Source organism: Ovis canadensis, chromosome 13 (genome assembly GCF_042477335.2).
Source record: "Ovis canadensis isolate MfBH-ARS-UI-01 breed Bighorn chromosome 13, ARS-UI_OviCan_v2, whole genome shotgun sequence".
Classification (NCBI taxonomy): domain Eukaryota; kingdom Metazoa; phylum Chordata; class Mammalia; order Artiodactyla; family Bovidae; genus Ovis; species Ovis canadensis.
Genome location: NC_091257.1, coordinates 55,511,898 through 55,532,683, shown reverse-complemented (window position 1 = coordinate 55,532,683; position 20,786 = coordinate 55,511,898). Strand labels below are relative to the sequence as shown.

At 42.9% G+C, this 20,786-nt stretch overlaps 1 protein-coding gene and 1 pseudogene across 4 annotated transcripts in view; one reads left to right on the top strand and one right to left on the bottom strand.

Annotated features, from left to right (window-relative positions):
* XRN2 (5'-3' exoribonuclease 2) overlaps positions 1-385 on the bottom strand; it is a 65,663-nt gene extending 65,278 nt beyond the window's left edge. The window contains exon 1 of one of the 4 annotated variants that reach the window (XM_069546495.1): positions 177-385. In XM_069546495.1, the coding sequence (XP_069402596.1) occupies positions 177-251 (75 nt within the window). In that variant the 5' untranslated portion in view covers positions 252-385. The remainder of the gene's footprint in view (positions 1-176) is intronic. The other 3 variants (XM_069546498.1, XM_069546500.1, XM_069546502.1) reach the window with 3 other exon arrangements.
* LOC138416850 (S-phase kinase-associated protein 2 pseudogene) lies at positions 250-20,545 on the top strand (annotated as a pseudogene).
* Positions 20,546-20,786: the final 241 nt, after the last annotated feature.

Here is a 20,786-nt window from a genome sequence, read left to right as displayed (position 1 = left end):
GCCGCTCCCGGGCCGGGAGTGCGAGCGCCCGCGCCCCCGGCGGGCGTCGGCCCGCGGCGACCGGGGAGGCAGTGGGCGCGGGCCCCGCGGGCCCCCGGAGGACCGCGGCCTGCACGCGCGCCGGGGCAGAGGGGTGCTCTAGGCGTCGGCGTGGCGGCCGCCTGGCGCCCCCTCACCTTCTCTTCCACGCAGTTGACAATGATGGACGGGTACTTGCGGCTGAGCCAGCGGAAGAAAGCCGGGACTCCCATGGCGGCGGCGCAGCTGCGGGCGGCGGCCCGGCCAGCGAACGCGCGGTAACCAGAGAGACGAGCCGCGGCGGGCACCGGCTCTTCCGCCCACGTGCGCCCGGCGACCGGAACTTAGGTCACGGCGCCGCCGCCGAGGAGACAAGGAAGGAGGTGCCGGCCCGGTGGGGCGGGGCCGGAAAGGGGCGTGGCTAGTGAGCGGGTGGCCCGGAGCAGTGGCCCGCGTGGCTCGTCGTCCTCGGCCGCACGGGACTCGGAGCTTCCCCAGCAACCCGCGACCCTCGGGCGGGAACCCTGCGTTCCAGGCTGCTCCAGGGGAACCTTGGCGGACTGGTTTCCTTCTTCTCACCCACCTCGATTCATGTATAATCTAATCATCCACACGCACTTGTTACTTCTGCTTCCTGCTTTCTCCCGATTTTATGCCACAGTATGAATCTGGGTTAGCAACCGTATTTTTTTTTTTAAGTATTTTGCACCGATGACGGCTGGTTTGCGTAAACAACTCACTTATCACTGGTTATAAAATGCAGTGTAGCATGTAATTCAACCTTCCAGCTACGTTTATGAGAGTAAAATAATTGCTCGTGTCACTCTCCAGCACTTATTTGCAAGTTTACACTGTGCTAAAGCATTGGCTAAGGCATTATCAAATTTGATCGTCACTTGGGCCTTCTGAGGGTGCTTTAATCATCTTCCTGTAACAGATGAGAGGCCGGGATAGAGGGGGCTTAAGTCTTGCTTATTCACACCGCTTTTGTTTCAGTCCAAGTAAAGATCATTTAATACTCTGTCCTTGCACTGACAGGATACTTATATCCTTTGTTTTCTGATGGCTTCAAATACATTTTTTTTTTTCAGCATATAAGAAGGGAGGCGTGGAAGAGGAGGTATTTATGTCCATTTGCTCAAATCTGGAAGTCTGTCTCCCTGGAATCCCCTCCTGCCTTGACAAATCATACTCAATCCTAAAGGCTCACCTCAAGAGGTCTCTAGGGAAGCGTTTCTCCCTGCCACCTGGCAGTATTCATTGCCCCCTTCTCTGTGGTCTGATGCCACTGTGTTTAAACCACTGGTGTGGAAATTAGAGAAATGGTTAGCCCATATTTTACCTAAGAACAGTCAAAACTATTACCTGGAATTATGTCTGTGGTGAAGTCCCTCGTTTCTCCTAGAAAGAGCCCTTCCTCAAGTATTTGACTTCCCTGGACAATGCTATGTTCTCATAGGCACACACGTACAGTAGGCATTTGGTAAGGGGATGGTTAGCTGGGAAAGCTGAGTCATTGAGAGTCCTTGCCCAGCGTTTTTTAACTTCAAGCCATAAGCAAGGTGAGGCAGCACCTCCCAGATGGTTGAGGCTGAAAGATAAGAATGGGGTTTACTGCCAGTCTGCAATGAAAGAAGCAGATTTAGTCCCTGGTTTCAGTGAGTTTCGAGTACAGCTAAATCCCTCTTCCTGCAGTTTGGTTGGTAAACCTGTCCTTTATTTCCATGTGCCAATAAATGATTCTTTTGCCCTAAGCTGTTTGGAGCTAAGCTCCTCTCCTTTGCATAGGAAAAAGTCTTTGTGCCAGCTCAAATGCTACGTGTTTCCACTTCCCCTCTTCTCCATAAATTTTTCCAGCACAGAGCCCAAGGCTCCTGCCAGTTCTCATCTTCCATAGCTCTCCTTGACTTCTAACATGTGGTATTGCATCTTATATTTTTCTTATCTCATCTGTAAATATTCTCTTTCTTCTAATATATCAGGACAAGCTACACTTTGCTGGGATAATAAATAATGGCTGAAATCTCATCAGCTGACCAAAAGTGTGGTTGAGCTCCCTCCAGGGCTGTTTGTCCTCCACGTGGTGACTCAGGGATCCAGCTGTTTTCATCCTGCGGTTCTGTTAGCTCAACATGTGACCACCACAGCCACTACCAAAGGAAGGCAGGGCAGGAGGGCTGCCCTGGATGTTCTGAAGGGCTAGGCTTGATGGTGGCTTTACATAATTTCTACTTACATTCATTTGACCAAATTCCAATCACTTGGCTCCCAGCTGAAGACAAGATTGGGAAATATTGTGCAGAAAAGTTACCCAATCTCATCTTTTGGAGTACTCAATAATAGGAAAATGAGACAGGATTGGGGAACACAGCATTGTCTCTGCCATACTCCTTAGTTAAGCTGCAAATCAAATTATTAAATATCCATTTAAGGTCCACAGCCTTTGCTGCCTATGTGGGCACCATTAGCAAAATAAATCATTGTCTTGCTACCCTCACTTGTTTTATCCATCACTAGCAAGGACAAGATATAGCCACAGCATATGAAATAAGTAATTAAGTCACATTTTGACCAATAATAAACTCATACCACAAGTCTTATTAAATATCCCAAGTGAACTGCACAGACAGTTGCTACAGACATTTTAAAAAGATACAGATCTAGTCATCTAAAGGGGTAGTCAGAGATGATAGGGAGGAAATAGATTGACAAGGAGTCTTGAAATCTCAGTGAGATTGGGTTGGAAATGAGGTGTGTGTGGAAGGAGACACTGTAAGTTCCCTGGAGGCAGGGATGTGTCTTTATTGATCTTGTGATGAGCATCCAGTAGATTGTCAATATTTTCATGGAATTGAATTTTGAGAGCGGCAGTTCTCAAAATGTGGTCCAGGGATCCCTAAGATCCCAGAGATTCATTCAGTGCGTCCATAATGTTAAAACTTTTTATAATAATATTAACATGTGATTTGGGGGAGTTCCCTGGTGGTCGAGTGGGTAGAACTCCAAGCTTCCAGTGCAGAGGACATGGGTTCAATACCTGGCTGAGGAACTAAGATCCCACATGCTGCACAGCCAAAAAAATGTGTGATTTTCTGTCTTCACTTTAATCCTCCAAGTGTATAAAGTATATAGTGGAAATTTCTAGAGGCTATGTGATGGGATCTCTCAACGAATTGCTGATAAGAAACAGCTGTGGCAACCCAGTTGTCTTCTATTAAGTCAGACACTGAAGAATTTCAAAAAATATGAAACAGTGCCAATCTCCTCACTAATCTGGGTTTGGGAGAAATAGTTGTTTTCATAAGCATGTGTCTTCTGTTAGCATGTTAAGGGCTTCATGTTACTTTTAAATGAATTAATAATTATTTATTTTAGCATTTTAAATATTCTAAAATTTTCTCAGGTTTGATTTCAAACATGGTAAATATTGACAGGTATAATCACCTGAACAAAACCCCTTTGGGGTGCTGGATAATTTTTTTTATTTAAATTGATTTATTTTAATTGGAAGCTAATTACAATATTGTATTGGTTTTGCCATACATCAACATGAATCTGCCACGGGTGTACATGTGTTCCCCATCCTGAACCCCCCTCCCACCTCCCTCCCCATACCATCCCTCTGGGTCATCCCAGTGCACCAGCCCCAAGCATCTTGTATCCTGCATCGAACCTGGACTGGCGATTAGTTTCTTACATGATATTATACATGTTTCAATGCCATTCTCCCAAATCATCCCACCATCTCCCTCTCCCACAGAGTCCAAAAGACTCTTCTATACATCTGTGTCTCTTTTGCTGTCTTGCATACAAGGTTATTGTTACCATCTTTCTAAATTCCATATATATGCATTAGTATACTATATTGGTGTTTTTCTTTCTGGCTTACTTCACTCTGTATAATCGGCTCCAGTTTCATCCACCTCATTAGAACTGATTCAAATGTATTCTTTTTAATGGCTGAGTAATACTCCATTGTGTATATGTACCACAGCTTTCTTATCAATTCATCTGCTACTGGGCATCTAGGTTGCTTCCATGTCCTGGCTATTATAAACAGTGCTGCAATGAACATTGGGGTACATGTGTCTCTTTCAGTTCTGGTTTCCTCCATGTACATGCCCAGCAGTGGGATTGCTGGGTCATAAGACAGTTCTATATCCAGTTTTTTAAGGAATCTCCACACTGTTCTCCATAGTGGCTGTACCAGTTTGCATTCCCACCAACAGTGTAAGAGGATTCCCTTTTCTCCTTCTCTGCACCCTCTTCAGCATTTATTGCTTGTAGACTTTTGATCACAGCCATTCTGACTGGCGTGAAATGGTACCTCATTGTGGTTTTGATTTGCATTTCTCTGATAATGAGTGATGTTGAGCATCTTTTCACGTGTTTGTTAGCCATCTGTATGTCTTCTTTGGAGAAATGTCTATTTAGTTCTTTGGCCCATTTTTTGATTGGGTCGTTTATTTTTCTGGAATTGAGCTGCAGGAGTTGCTTGTATATTTTTGAGATTAGTTGTTTGTTAGTTCCTTCATTTGCTGTTATTTTCTTCCATTCTGAAGGCTGTCTTTTTCACCTTGCTTATAGTTTCCTTTGTTGTGCAGAAGCTTTTAATTTTAATTAGGTCCCATTTGTTTATTTTTTATTTTATTTCCAATATTCTGGGAGGTGGGTCATAGAGGATCCTGCTGTGATTTATGTCGGAGAGTGTTTTGCCTATGTTTTCCTCTAGGAGTTTTATAACTTCTGGTCTTACATTTAGATCTTTAATCCATTTTGAGGTTTTTTTTTTGTGTATGGTGTTAGAAAGTGTTCTAGTTTCATTCTTTTACAAGTGGTTGACAAGTTTTCCCAGCACCACTTGTTAAAGAAATTGTCTTTTCTCCATTGTATATTCTTCCTTCCTTTGTCGAAGATAAGGTGTCCATAGGTGCGTGGATTTATCTCTGGGCTTTCTATTTTGTTCCATTGATCTATATTTCTGTCTTTGTGCCAATACCATACTCTCTTGATTACTGTGGCTTTGTAGTACAGCCTGAAGTCAGGCAGGTTGATTCCTCCAGTTCCATTCTTCTTCCTCAAGATTGCTTTAGCTATTCGAGGTCTTTTGTATTTCCATACAAATTGTGAAATTATTTGTTCTAGTTCTGTGAAAAATACTGCTGGTAGCTTGATAGGGATTGCATTGAATCTATAGATTACTTTGAGTAGTATACTCATTTTCACTATATTGATTCTTCTGATCCATGAACATGGTATATTTCTCCATCTATTAGTGTCCTGTTTGATTTCTATCACCAGTGTTTTATAGTTCTCTATATATAGGTCTTTAGTTTCTTTAGGTAGATATATTCCTAAGTATTTTATTCTTTTCATTGCAATGGTGAATGGAATTGTTTCCTTAAATTCTCTATTTTCTCATTATTAGTGTATAGGAATGCAAGGGATTTCTGTGTGTTAATTTTATATCCTGCAACTTTTCTATATTCATTGATTAGCTCTAGTAATTTTCTGGTGGAATCTTTAGGGTTTTCTATGTAGAGGATCATGTCATCTGCAAACAGTGAGAGTTTTACTTCTTCTTTCCCAATTTGGATTCCTTTTATTTCTTTTTCTGCTCCAATTGCTGTGGCCAAAACTCCAAAACTATGTTGAATAGTAGTGGTGAAAGTGGGCACCCTTGTGTTGTTCCTGACTTTAGGGGAAATGCTTTCAATTTTTCACCATTGAGGATAATGTTTGCTGTGGGTTTGTCATATATAGCTTTTATTATGTTGAGGTATGTTCCTTCTATTCCTGCTTTCTGGAGAGTTTTTATCATAAATGGATGTTTAATTTTGTCAAAGGCTTTCTCTGCATCTATTGAGATAATCATATGGCTTTTATTTTTCAATTTGTTAATGTGGTGTATTACATTGATTGATTTGCAGATATTGAAGAATCCTTGCATCCCTGGGATAAAGCCTACTTTGGTCATGGTGTGTGATCTTTTTAATGTGTTATTGGATTCTGATTGCTAGAATTTTGTTAAGGATTTTTGCATCTATGTTCATCAGTGATATTGGCCTGTAGTTTTCCTTTTTTGTAGCATCTTTGTCAGGTTTTGGTATTAGGGTGATGGTGACCTCATAGAATGAGTTTGGATGTTTACCTTCCTCTGCAATTTTCTGGAAGAGTTTGAGGAGGATAGGTGTTAGCTCTTCTCTAAATTTTTGGTAGAATTCAGCTGTGAAGCCATCTGGACCTGGGCAATTGTTTGCTGGAAGATTTCTGATTACGGTTTCAATTTCCGTGCTTGTGATGGGTCTGTTAAGATTTTCTATTTCTTCCTGGTTCAGTTTTGGAAAGTTGTACTTGTCTAAGAATTTGTCCATTTCTTCCAAGTTGTCCATTTTATTGGCATATACTTGCTGATAGTAGTCTCTTATGATCCTTTGTCTTTCTGTGTTGTCTGTTGTGATCTCTCCATTTTCATTTCTAATTTTATTGATTTGATTTTTCTCCCTTTGTTTCTTGATGAGTCTGGCTAATGGTTTGTCAATTTTATTTATCCTTTCAAAGAACCAGCTTTTGGCTTTGTTGATTTTTGCTATGGTCTCTTGTTTCTTTTGCATTTATTTCTGCCCTAATTTTTAAGATTTCTTTCCTTTTACTAACCCTGGGGTTCTTCATTTCTTCCTTTTCTAGTTGCTTTAGGTCTAAAGTTAGGTTATTTATTTGACTTTTTTCTTGTTTCTTGAGGTATGCTTGTATTGCTATGAACTTTCCCCTTAGCATTTCTTTTACAGTGTCCCACAAGTTTTGGGTTGTTGTGTTTTCATTTTCATTCATTTCTATGCATATTTTGATTTCTTTTTTGATTTCTTCTGTGATTTGTTGGTTATTCAGCAGCTTGTTTTTCAGCCTCCAAATGTTGGAATTTTTAATAGTTTTTCTCCTGTAATTGAGATCTAATCTTACTGCAGTGTGGTCAGAAAAGATGCTTGGAATGATTTCAATTTTTTTGAATTTACCAAGGCTAGATTTATGGCCCTGGATGTGATCTGTCCTGGAGAAGGTTCAGTGTGAGCTTGAGAAAAAGGTGAAATTCATTGTTTTGGGGTGAAATGTCCTATAGATATCAATTAGGTCTAACTGGTCTATTGTATCATTTAAAGTTTGTCTTTCCTTGTTAATTTTCTGTTTAGTTGATCTATCCATAGGTGTGAGTTGGGTATTAAAGTCTCCCACTATTATTGTGTTATTGTTAATTTCCCCTTTCATACTTGTTAGCATTTTTCTTACATATTGTGGTGCTCCTATGTTGGGTGCATATATATTTATAATTGTTATATCTTCTTCTTGGATTGATCCTTTGATCATTATACAGTGTCCTTCTTTGTCTCTTTTCACAGCCTTTGTTTTAAAGTCTATTTTATCTGATATGAGTATTGCTACTCCTGCTTTCTTTTGGTCTCTATTTGCATGGAATATCTTTTTCCAGCTCTTCACTTTCAGTCTGTATGTGTCCCCTGTTTTGAGGTGGGTCTCTTGTAGACAACATATATAGGGATCTTGTTTTTGTATCCACTCAGCCAGTCTTTGTCTTTTGGTTGGGGCATTCAACCCATTTACGTTTAAGGTAATTATTGATAAGTATGATCCCGTTGCCATTTACTTTATTGTTTTGGGTTCGAGTTTATACACCCTTTTTGTGATTCCTGTCTAGAGAATATCCTTTAACATTTGTTGGAGAGCTGGTTTGGTGGTGCTGAATTCTCTCAGCTGTTGCTTGTCTGTAAAGCTTTTTATTTCTCCTTCGTATTTGAATGAGATCCTTGCTGGGTACAGTAATCTGGGCTGCAGGTTATTTTCTTTCATCACTTCAAGTATGTCTTGCCATTCCCTCCTGGCCTGAAGAGTTTCTATTGAAAGATCAGCTGTTATCCTTATGGGAATGCCCTTGTGTGTTATTTGTTGTTTTCCCTTCTGCTTTTAATATTTGTTCTTTGTGTTTGATCTTTGTTAATTTGATTAATATGTGTCTTGGGGTGTTTCGCCTCGGGTTTATCCTGTTTGGGACTCTCTGGGTTTCTTGGACTTGGGTAATTATTTCCTTCCCCATTTTAAGGAAGTTTTCAACTATTATCTCCTCAAGTATTTTCTCATGGTCTTTCTTTTTGTCTTCTTCTTCTGGGACTCCTATGAATCCAATGTTGGAGTGTTTAATATTGTTCTGGAGGTCTCTGAGATTGTCCTCATTTCTTTTAATTCGTTTTTCTTTTTTCCTCTCTGATTTATTTATTATCTCTACCATTCTACCTTCTACTTCACTAATCCTATCTTCTGCCTCCGTTATTCTACTATTTGTTTCCACCAGAGTGTTTTTGATCTCATTTATTGCAATATTCATTATATAATGACTTTTTTATTTCTTCTAGGTCCTTGTTAAACCTTTCTTGCATCTTCTCAATCTTTGCCTCCAGGCTATTTATCTGTGATTCCATTTTGATTTTAAGATTTTGGGTCATTTTCACTATCATTATTTGGAATTCTTTATCAGGTAGATTCCCTATCTCTTCCTCTTTTGTTTGGTTTGGTGGGCATTTATCCTGTTCCTTTACCTGCTGGTTATTCCTCTGTCTCTTCATCTTGCTTATATTGCTGAGTTTGGGGTGGCCTTTCTGTATTCTGGCCGTTTGTGGAGTTCTGTTTATTGTACAGTTTCCTCGCTTTGGGTGGGGTTGTATGGGTGGCTTCTCAAAGTTTCTTGGTTAGGGAAGCTTGTGTCGATTTTCTGGTGAGTGGAGCTGGATTTCTTCTCTCTGGAGTGCAATGAAGTGTCCAGTAATGAGTTATGAGATGTCAGTGATTTTGGAGTAACTTTGGGCAGCCTGTATATTGAAGCCCAGGGCTGTGTTACTGTGTTGCTGGAGAATTTGTGTAGTATGTCTTGCTCTGGAACTTGTTGGCCTTTGGGTGGTGCTTGGTTTCAGTCTGGAGGCATTTGATGAGCTCCTGTCAATTAATGTTCCCTGGAGTCAGGAGTTCTCTGGTGTTCTCAGGATTTGGGACTTAAGCCTCCTGCTTCTGGTTTTCAGTCTTATTTTTACAGTAGCCTCAAGACTTTTCCTTCTATACAGCACCATTGATAAAATATCTTGGTTAAAGATGAAAAGTTTTTCCATGGTGAGGGACACCCAGAGAGGTTCACAGAGTTACATGGAGAAGAAAAGAGGGAGGAGGGAATTAGAGTTGCCCCGAATGAGATGAGGTGGAATCAGAAGAGGAGAGAGCAAGCTAGTCAGTAATCACTTCCTTATGTGTGCTCCACAGTCTGGACTATTCAGAGATGTTCATGGAGTTATACAGAGAAGAGAAGAGGGAGGAAGGAGACAGAGGTGGCCAGGAGGATAAAAAGGGGGGAATCAAAAGGAGTGAGACAGATCCAGCCAGTAATCAGTTCCCTAAGTGTTCTCCACCGTCCGGAACACACTGGTGATTCACAGAGTTGGGTAGAGAAGAGAAAGGGAGGGAGGAGACAGAGGCGATCTGGTGGAGAAAAAGGAGAGTCCAAAGGGGGAGAGAGCAGTCAAGCCAGTAATCTCACTCCCACGTAAAAATGGGTACCGAAGATTGAGTTCTTAAAGGTATAAAATTGATAACAAATACCAAAAAGCAAAGATTAAAAACCTAGAGTAGAGGTTGGATTTTCAAAAATACAATATTAAAGAAAAGAAGAAAAAAAAAAGCACAAGACAAAGTCACAAAAATATAATATATATGTACATATATATATACACATGAAGTTTGCTTTAAAAAAATAGGGTCTTTTTTTGCAAAGTAATAGTAGGTTATAAAAATGAAAATTGAAGGAGTAATAGAGGATTTAAACTTTTTTAAAAAATTTTTTAAAAGAAGAATGATCGTAAAAATAGTGAAAATATATCTAGGACTTTCTCTGGTGGTGTGGTAGGCAGTGTGGGGTCAGTTCATTTTTGGATAGTTCCTTGGTCTGGCTTATCTTTCTCAAGATCTATAGGCCCCTTCCTGAAATGGAAACCCACTCCAGTATTCTTGCCTGGAGAATCCTATGGACAGAGGAGCCTAGTGGGCTGCCTTCTATGGGGTCACACAGAGTCAGACACAACTGAAGCGACTTAGCAGCAGCAGCAGCATAGGCCCCTTCCTATATAGTTGGTACTAACTACAGGGTTTTAATCTATTGCACCTGTCACTTCCAAGGCGGTTCCCTCTGTTTTAGCTTCTTCTGTTTGCTGGTCTCTTCAGTATCTGATTTCCGCCCTGACACAAGGGGGGGAGTGGTGGACACTTTTTTAGGCTCACTTGTTCAGTCGTGCTGTGGGGAGGGAGGAATGCTGCAAACAAATAACACTGGCATGTGCTCGCAGTGTCTCAGCCACACTGGACCTGCCCCTGCTCACGGCGCATGTACTTTCCCTGCCCACACCGCTCAGGCTCTAGGTTGCTCTGCCAGGAACCGTCCTAGGCCGGCCCTGGGCTGCATGCACCTCCCAGGTCTAAGCCGCTCAGGTTCAGGCACTCAGGTAGTCCTCAGAGGAGCAGACTCAGTTGGGCCTGCGTTTGTGCCTTTCCCAGGTGCAAGCAGCTCAGGTGATGAGGTGTTTGGCGAGTGCGGTTGATGTGACTTATCGCCTCGCTCATCCCTGCCGCTGGGTTGTCTGGGTGTACAACCGGTGCACCTTCTCAGGCGGATGTTGACCATCGAGAACCCCAAGAAGTCTTAGTTAGTAAAGAAGCCTGTTTGCAGTTTGGCAGATAATGCCTCTCTGGGGCTGCGATTGCCCCCTTCCAGCTCTGGCTGCCTGTCACCAGAGGGGGATGGTCTGCAGCCAGCTATCTCTGTTCAGTCTTTTGTTCTGTGAGTGGACCTGACGGTGTCTTAGGTTAGGGCTTTTTGTGTGGTAGCTGTCCCACAGTCTGGTTTGAGAGCCCAAGTTAGTTCATTCAGACTGCCCTCGGGGCATTCAGGCTCCGTCCTTACTCTAGGCGATGCAGCCCACGCCTCCCTGCCCAGCCCCGGCTTGCTAGTGGCGGGTGCAAGCATCTGCGCTCCTTCTCCATGGGGGAGTTACCGTTGGACAGGTAATCTGTGGGTTTAAATTATTTATTTATTTTTCTTCCCAGTTATGTTGCCTGCTGAGGTTCCAAGGCTCACCACAGACTTGGCAGTGAGAGTGTTTCCTGGTGTTTGGAAACTTCTCTCTTTTTAAGACTCCTTTCCCAGGATGGAGCTCTGTCCCTACCTCTTTTGTCTCTTTTTTTGTCTTTTATATTTTTTCCTAACTCCTTTCTAAGACAATGGGCTGCTTTTCTGGGTGCCTGATATTCTCTGCCAGCATTCAGAAGTTGTTTTGTGGAATTTACTCAGCGTTTAAATGTTCTTTTGATGAATTTGTGTGGGAGAAAGTGGTCTCCCTGTCCTATTCCTCCACCGTCTTCTGGATAATTTTTAAGAGTATAAAGGAGCCCCAAGGCCAAACACTTTGAGAACCTCTATCTTAAGACATAAGAAATGGAAATAGAATCAACAAATTTCTGCTCTTAGAACCCAATCCAAAGCTACTTTTTCAGATTTCTAAGATTTTGATATATTGAGATCTTGTCTCAAATGCTCCTTGCAACACAATAGGCAATCATTATCACCAAGTGTAATTCACAGGTACAAATGAACATGACGTTGGTGAAAGCATGTTTGTTCCTATGCAGTCCTGTCCTGGCTGAACTTCAGAATGCAGCTCAGAAATGTAGATAACTGAAAGATGCATTTGTAAGGCCTCCATCTGTACACATTGATGAATGTATTCAGAAAGATTATTTCCCTCTCAACTTTCTCCATCTGTGCTCACACCTTAAGTTAACCAAAGACATTAAACAATGAGCATCATACCCCGAAGTGTTGAGAAAGGGAAACTGTAATGAAATGACTTTAGGGTTAAATTGCATTAAGTGGCCTACATTTCTGTGGCCATTTTAGAGCCTTTTTGCATGCTCCATCTCTCAATTTCTCCAACCACAAAAATCTTTCTTTTTTTTCAAGGCCTTTTATCCCTCAGATACTTTTAGAATTGATGCTGTATGTTTGTAAGTGTGACACGTTGTGACTGACATTTTCGCAAAGTTTGGCTGGCTGTACATAATTTGGTTTCAAAGAACAGGATTTGACCAAAACCACAAATATAAATCATACTTATTGTTACATGGATTTCAGTGACAAATCCCACGCTCTAAAACATAACCCCAAACAGTCAAAGTCCGCTAGAATGTGATTTGCTTATAAAGCAGGTACAAGACATTCTGGATCAGCACCGTGAAAGCCTCCTGCTACATTTCATTCCATAATATGACATCTGAGAAGATCCTGGCAGATTTCTGTTTAAGGCCACAGGTTATATTGTCTCCTAAAGCAAAAGACAGGACACTGACAGAAGGCACATGTTTCAAGGAGTCAAATGGTAATAATTCCCTCTGGGTGCGTAAGTAGAGAGACTGGAAGGAAAAGGACTCGTTTCAAGGATAATAAAGTGTGAAGCACTCAGAAGTGTTGAAGGTACAACCTCAACCCTACAAGCTGATAAGCAGGCCTAGACTTTTATTTATAGTGACATGAGTGACATTTATCTGCCTTTTACTGGAACATCTAATCCACTTGTCAAGGTGTGTCTTAAGCGGACACCCGATTTCTGGCCAGAGTTGGCAGGCTTCAAATACAAATGTGACTGCCCTGGCTGAAATTCAGGATTGAAAAAAAAAATCGTGGAGATATGAAATCATCAGGGAAATACAGCAACTCGATTTCAGTTTGCTGCAGAGACTACATCACCTGAATAGGGTATTGGATTTGCGGTAGAAATTATGGTCAGTCAATCAAAGTAGAAACAGAGATAAATTACCAAAGGGTTTACAAACCTCAGTATCTCTTGTTGTTGTTTAGTCGCTGAGTCGTGTCCAACTCTTTTGCCACCCCACGGACTGTAGCCCGCCAGGCTTCTCTGTCTATGGGATTTTCCAGGCAAGAATACTGGAGTAAGTTGCCATTTCCTTCTCCACGGGATCTTCCCGACCCAGGGATCAAACCCATGTCTCTTACATTGGCAGGCAGGTTCTTTACCACTGAGTCACCTGGGAAGACCCAGTATCTCCCTACTTAGCCCTTAAATTCAATCATAAGAAAATTGTTATGTCTCTTCCTTATGCCAAATTATTAACAGAGTCCACTTTCAGGAAGTGAAAACCAACATGAATCAAGAACATACACAAATACTGCCTGACTTCTCTGGAGGCACTGAGGGGGATCCAGACAGTGGTTCCCTCTTCAGGGCCTGGCAGTAAGTAGCAGATGATGTAAAGTGTAACCACATTTCAAATTAAGTAGCGATAAGCAACTGAAAGAGCAGCACAAGAAGGAAAAAAAAAAAAGGCCATAGTTACCCCCCCAAAATTAAACAAACAGGACTTACTGTAAAAGTTCAGAAGAGAGAAAGAGGAAAAGGCTGGTGTGGGCAGGAACTCAAGTAAGACTTCATGGGAAGTAGGACTGGAAAGAATCTTGAAGGACAAGCCAGTAGGTAAGATCTTCACTAGAACGACATGCATTAATTAACTCCAGGGATCCCATCCCCTACACACACACACACACACACACACACACACACACACACACACACACACACACACACAGAGGCATTCTTGGCTCCTTTCTTTCCACGTGGTTCCTTGGCCATGGGCACCCCGATGGTGCTGTCCATGGTGCTACAGAGCAGAGCCTCTATGTCACAGGCTACACCTTACTTTCAGGCTAAAGGACAAGCACCTTAGGAAAGTCTGTCCTGTTTCCTCTTTGCCGTAGGTAGTGCTGTGTCCAAATATAGTTCTGTTTTCTTTTTTAAAACCAACTTCATTTCGCTTTAATTTACATACATTGAAGTGCATCCGTTTCAAGTGTACATTTCAATGAATTTTGACCAATGTATGTACTTGCGAAATCAGCACTACAACAGGGATATAGAACAATTTCATTGCCCCCCACACACACACAAAGTTCCCTGTGCTCTTGTGCATGGGGTGGCGACTCCTCCCCTCACCCCTGGCCTCAGGCACAATTAATCTGCATTTTGTTCCAATAGATTAGAATAGTTTTTCTAGTGCATGCTTGTGTGCTCATTCATGTCTGACTCTTTGTGGCCCCATGGATTGTAACCTGCCAGTCTCCTCTGTCCATGGAATTCTCCAGGCAAAAATACTGGAGTGAGTTGCCATTTCCAGGGGATCCTTTTGACCCAGGGATCAAACCTGCATCTTCTGCATTGGCAGGCAGGTTCTTTACCACTAGCGCCACCTGGCAAGTTTTTTGTTTTTTGTTTTCTAGGTTTTCCTATAAGTGAAACCTGCCGTTTGCAGTCTTGTGTCTGACGTCTTTTCCTCAGCGTAATGGTTTTGAAACATCCTCATTCTGTGAATCAATCCTTTGTTAATTGCTATGTCAACGTACCACAATTTCTTGGACCATTTACCTATTGTGAATATTTGAGTTGTTTCCAGTTTTTTGGAATAAAGTTTCTGTGGACACCCTTGTACAATTTTTTTGTGTGTTTGCAAATACACTTTTCATTTCTTTAGAGAAAATACTAGGAATAAGAATTGCTGGTAACATATATCGCTTCCCTGTTAGCTCAGACGGTAGAGAATCCACCTGCCATATAGACCTGGACTTGATCCCTGGATTGGGAAGATTCCCTGGAGGAGGGCATGGCAACCCACTCAAGTATTCTTGCTTACAGAATCCCCATGGACAGAGGAGCCTGATGGGCTACAGTCCACGGGGTCACAAAGAGCCGGATATGACCAAGCAACATTTATGTTATATATGTTTGATGATTATAGGCATGGCCTCTATGAGCATTCTTGTCATTGTCTAAAACCTTAGGAGGCTCTCTGATTTCTATGAGTGGAATTCATACTCCTTAGACTAGCATCTTTGGCTCTCTGCCATCTGCTTTTCATTATTTTGCTTTTCTACCTCGCTAGTATACTTATACTTCACTCACTCACACACAATTGAACTACTTGCTTGTCCACAACTGAGCCAAACATAAGTGGCAGTGCTTCCAGGACTGCACATGGATTTCCTCCTCTTTCTGCCTCATTGTCTGTGACCACATACCCACCGGCCAAATGATCAGTTTTAAGTCCTAACTCAGATGTGTGACTTATGCACATTCTTAAGACAAATTTCCCAGATACCATGAATCTTGAAATTTTGTTTGTCTCTAAACATTTCAAGCATGTTTGTAAGATTTCAGAAATCCTCTTTTTGAAGGGAGGGGAGTATAGAGGGCATTCTCTTCACAGATTCAGTCTTCAGGCATTTACTGAGTATCTACTGTGAGCAAGGCATAGTAGTAGATACATTTGTAGAGTCTCTGTAGGATGGGTGTGGGTCACTGCAGCAGTCAAAAAGGGCAAGTAGCAGACAGCTCTAAGCGAGCATGAAGTGACCACATGGGCTGATACAATTTTATCTGAAGCACAAACAGGAAAACTGGAATGTACAGTTCATGATGATTACAAAGAGGAAGAAAAACAAAGGGTTTATTTCACCCTGTCTCACTCAGCTGTTTTCTCTTGTCAACTTAAAAAATACACAGTGCGAGAGTTGCAAGTTAAGTTTTGTTTGAGGCAAAATGAGGACTGTAGCCTGGGAGACAGCGTTTCAGATAGCTCTGAGAAACTGCTCAAAGGGGCAAGGCAGAAGGTCAGTATATATGTGGTTTTGGCGAAGGTGGAGTACATGCAATTAAGCACATTATTTTTTGGAGAAGGTTTCTGCTGGTCATGAGGAGCAGCTGTCACCGTGAAGGATTTCATGCTTTTCTAGGTAAAGAAGATATAAGAATTGGGCTCATAAAATTGGCCCCTGAAAATATCTAACTACCTGGAGATGTGTCCTATCAGTTCCCCTCCACCCCCAACCCCCAGCACAGAGGATCTCATTACTGCTTTCCACCCTGAATTCCTTTCAGGTGGTGTCGAAGACAAGCAGCACATGCTTTAATCCTGTAGAGGTAGATGGCAAGTGCCAATTCGTAGTTGACACTCTTGCCAATTTGTAGTTAACACCCTTCAAGGTGGGCTTACCTGGTGGCTCAACTGGTAAAGAATCTGCCTGCAATGTGAGAGACCTGGGTTCGATCCCTGGGTTGGGAAGATGCCCTGGAGAAGGAATGACTACCCACTCCAGTATTCTGGCCTGGAGAATTCCATGGACTGTATAGTCCATGGGGTCACAAAGAGTCGGACACGACTCAGTGACTTTCACTTTCACTCTTCAAGGTAAAGCTAATTATGAAGATGAAAACAAGGATGGCTGAGAGAAGAACTGTGCATTTTAAAAAATTACCAGTGGCTCGCTTGGCTAAATTTGCTAAAACCATACCAGTTTGAAGGAGAAAGTGCATTGGTGTAGAAAGCATGCAAGCACCATGTCTCGTTTCTTGTATTTTTTTTTTAACTGATTCCCACTGTTCTGCAAATCTTCGTGTTCTTTTCTGAAATGAATCTTCTACCTGGACTAGTGCACGTCTTTGTCTTAGAACATGTTACTCAAATGGAATCACTCAAGAAACTTGAATAAGAACTAAGACAGAATTGGACACTTGTGTGATGCAGAAATGAGTCATGATTCAGCTTCTAGCTGCACAATGTGGGAGCTAGTCCAGCACCATGGGAGAGTGCCTCAAATTAATTAGTGCTCTCAGAAAGTTAACAAAGTAAGAACCCACAAGCTTTTCTGTGTGTGAACGGCAGTCACGTGTTTCTATCTTTCTATCATGGGATCACTTACTTAAGGACAACTGGCTTAGAAACCTCCATCTTTTACAGTGAGCCCTGTAGCTGATGTCTGGGAAAAACAGGATTTTATACAAAAGACTGGAACTATTTTTCATGCAGCTGATCCCATGACCCAAGGTGAATCAAGTAAAGCTCCAAAGAATATGTTTCCCTCTGTCTAGTACCCAGAGATCCCACAGCATGTGAGCCTGACTTTTACTGCCCAGTCCATAGTCTCCTCCTGAAATCTCATTCATTGTTGCCCAGCCAACCACCACTGTCAGGCTATGGATGCTACGGCCCTAAAAGATGCTTCATTGGAGAGAGGAATAAGACATGTGGAGCTTTAAGTTTACATAGTGACCCAAGTCACTGGCCTGACTCTAGACCTACTGCTGTGTGGCCTTGAACAAGCCTCTCACCTCCTTGGGACCTCACCGTCCTCACCTGTAAAGCCACTTGCTAAACCCAGTCACCTCTGAGGATTCTTCTGGCTCTAACCATCCAGTATAGACACCCCTTCCTTGTCCAAATGCCTGTGGCATTTGTGATTTTCACTGAATACGCCGACATACACAACTTGTTTTCAGCTGAATGGGGCTTCCCTCCCTGCAGTCATTCAATGCTTTTGGTGACGTTTGATAGATCTTGACTGCACAGCTTTGTGTCAGCCTCTTTTACAGGTGCTGGGTGTTTATAAAAAATGGCCGGTTCTCCTAGATTCTACAGTCTTGCTTGGGGTAGGGAGCAACTAAGTGAAGAAACAACATGTAATTGGGTTGTGATAACTGCTCTGGAGTAAAATAAAACAGGGCCTAGGGATAGAGTGTGAGAGTGGGGTGTGGGCTGTATTTTAGTGTCAAGAAGAGCCATTTTCCATTCTTTAAAATTGGAGTGTGCACATGTGTGCTAAGTTGCTTCAGTCGTTCTGACTTTGTGCAACCCTGTGGATGGTAAACTGCCAGGCTCCTCTGTCCATGGGATTCTCCAGGCAAGAATACTGGAGTGGGTTGCCATGCTCTCCTCCAAGGGATCTTCCCAACCCAGGGATCGAGCCTGTGATTTTTAACGTCTCCTGCATTGGCAGGGGGGTTGTTTACCACTAGCGTCACCTGGGAAGCCCTAACATTGGGTTATAATTAACATATAGCTTCTGACACCAGTTTCAGTGTGTAATTGCAATTCTCCATCAAGCAATTCTCTGACACCAGCTGAGTGTCCTACAATTCAACTAGGTTCTGACACTGTCTACCCCGAGACAGCATCAGACCTCGTTCCTGCAAGTTGGTGCGTTCGATGCACAGTGAGGCCAAACAAACTGAAACGTCAGAGTTTGGAGCACAGAAAGTTTTACTGCTGGGCCATGTAAGGAGACAAGGTAGTTCTTGCCCTGAGAAACCTCTAGTTTCCAAAAGAGTTTCGGGAAAGCATTTTTAGGGCCAGAGAAGGGAGTGGTGTCACAGATCTGAGGTCAGCTTGTGCAATCATCTGACTGGCTGATGGTGAGGCAGAAGGATGGTATCACAGGGATTCAGAGTATCAGTCCTCAGGCTCCAGGAGGCTTGCGGCTCTGTGCTCTCGGTCTTCAAGTAGTCAACATCTTCCATTTGTTGGAGACTGGGAGGCTTTTACATCTTTAAAACCACTCAGAAAATTTGCATCCAATATTGTTATCTAGATACTTTGTGTGTGTGTTAGTCACTCAGTCGTGTCCCACTCTTTGAGACCCCACGGGCTGCAGCCCACCAGGCTCCTCTGTCCATGGGATTTTCCAGGCAAGGACACTGGAGTGGGTTGCCATTTCAGGGGATCTTCCTGACCCAAGGATCAAACCCGGGTCTCCTGTACTGCAGGCGGATTCTTTACCATTTGAGCTATGAGAGGAGCTAAAGCAGACGATGTGGGTAGCGGGGGAGGCAACCCAGGAAGGCCCCAAGGGGTACTTCTTGGTTACAATATCTGCCCCTCCACCTTTCTTTGGTATTCCTGTCAACTACAAATTGGCACTTGCTATCTACCTATCTATTTGGTATGCCTCTACAGACCAAAGTGGGAATCCGGGAGGCAGGCACCTCTGCAATTAATGAGCACATTTAAAACTCCCCAACCTGCAGACGCCACACACAGAAAACACTTCCAGGAGACTCCCAACCAGAGTACCAATGCTACCACCAGTTTCAGGTGGTGATGGGGTTCTAGACTTCTGACTGCTTTCAGGCATGGGGGTCTCCACCCTAGAGAAGGAGGGAGATGGACAGTGAGAACATCTGCCAGGAACTGCTTTCAAACCTAGGCCACCCACAGAGTCCCCCATGAAAACAGCTGAAAAGCAAAGGGAATGACAAGGACTTTACGATTATCTGCAGACCTAAGCTAAACCAAGAGAACTTTCCAGCTATATCTTGGGACTCCCTTCCAGACGAGCTACTCTTAGGAACCTTTTCCTGTCTGTGCCTCCCTGAACTCCTGAAAGTCTCCAGTGTTTGTTAAGAGACAGCATTGTCTAGAGTTTGATGAGTCTCTCTGGCAGACTGTAGACCTCACAGGCAGAAACCCTTACCCAGATGTGGTTGGTCGGCTTCTGTCCTGACGGGTGGTTGCCTTCTGCTGCCCATGATCATTTATGGACCAATTGTTTGTTGAATATTTCAGCCCTTTTTGTCTACAGCACCTGGACATGTCGAACTCAGTGATCGATGTGTCTACCCTCCACGGCCTTCTGTCACTGCTCCAAGTTGGGGAATCTCAGCCTGGAAGGCCTCCAGCTTTCTGGTCCCATTGTTGATAATCTTGCTAAGAATACAAATTTACTGAAACTCAACCTTTCTGGGTGTTCTGGATTCTCTGAATCTGCCGTGAAGATTTTGCTGAGCAGCTGTTCCAGACTGGATGAGCTAAAACTCTCTTGGTACTTTGACTTTGCTGAAAAGCACGTATACGTGGCTATTGCATATGTGTCGGGAGAAGGCAATGGCACCCCACTCCAGTACTCTTGCCTGGAAAATCCCACGGATGGAGGAGCCCGGTAAGCTGCAGTCCACGGGGTCGCTAAGAGTTAGTCACAACTGAGTGACTTCACTTTCACTTTTCACTTTCATGCATTGGAGAAGGAAATGGCAACTCACTCCAGTGTTCTTGCCTGGAGAATCCCAGGGATGGGGGAGCCTGGTGGGCTGCCGTCTAAGGAGTGGCACAGAGTCAGACACGACTGAAGCGGCTTAGCAGCAGCAGCAGCAGCAGCATACGTGTCAGAGACCATCATCCAGCTGAATCTCAGCAGGTACCGAAAGAATCTGCAGAGATCAGATGTCTCTACCTCAGTTGGGAAGATGTCCCAATCTTGTCCACCTAGACTTAAGTGATAGTGTTATGCTGAAATATGACTGCTTTCTAGATATTTACCAACTGAGCTACCTCCAACATAGCACTCAGTCGGTGCTATGACATAATACCTGAAACTTTACTTGAATTTGGAGAAATTCCCACACTAAAAACACTACAGGTCTTTGGAATCATGCTGGATGGTAACCCTCAACTGTTAAAGGAAGCCCTCCCTGATCTACAGATTAATTGCCCCCATTTCACCACCATCACCAGGCTGACCGTTGGCAAAAAGAACCAAGGGATATGGGGCATCAAATGCTGACTATCACTGGAGAAGCCCAGTTGTCTATAATGCATCTGTTGCAAGATGGTGTCTCCTCTTTTCTTTGAACAGGAAAAGTAGGCAGGAAGCCCAACTGTGGAGAGCTCAGCCATTTTTATTCTTAATTTTCTGTTGCCTTCCTTCTAGAATTATATTAGAGAACCATTGAAGAGAAAAAACTGTGAAGTGTTGCTTTATAGAAATGATTTTGAAAGCTTTTATCACTGCTATACCCTTAAAAGCCTAAGTTCTATGCTTTTTGAAATTTTAG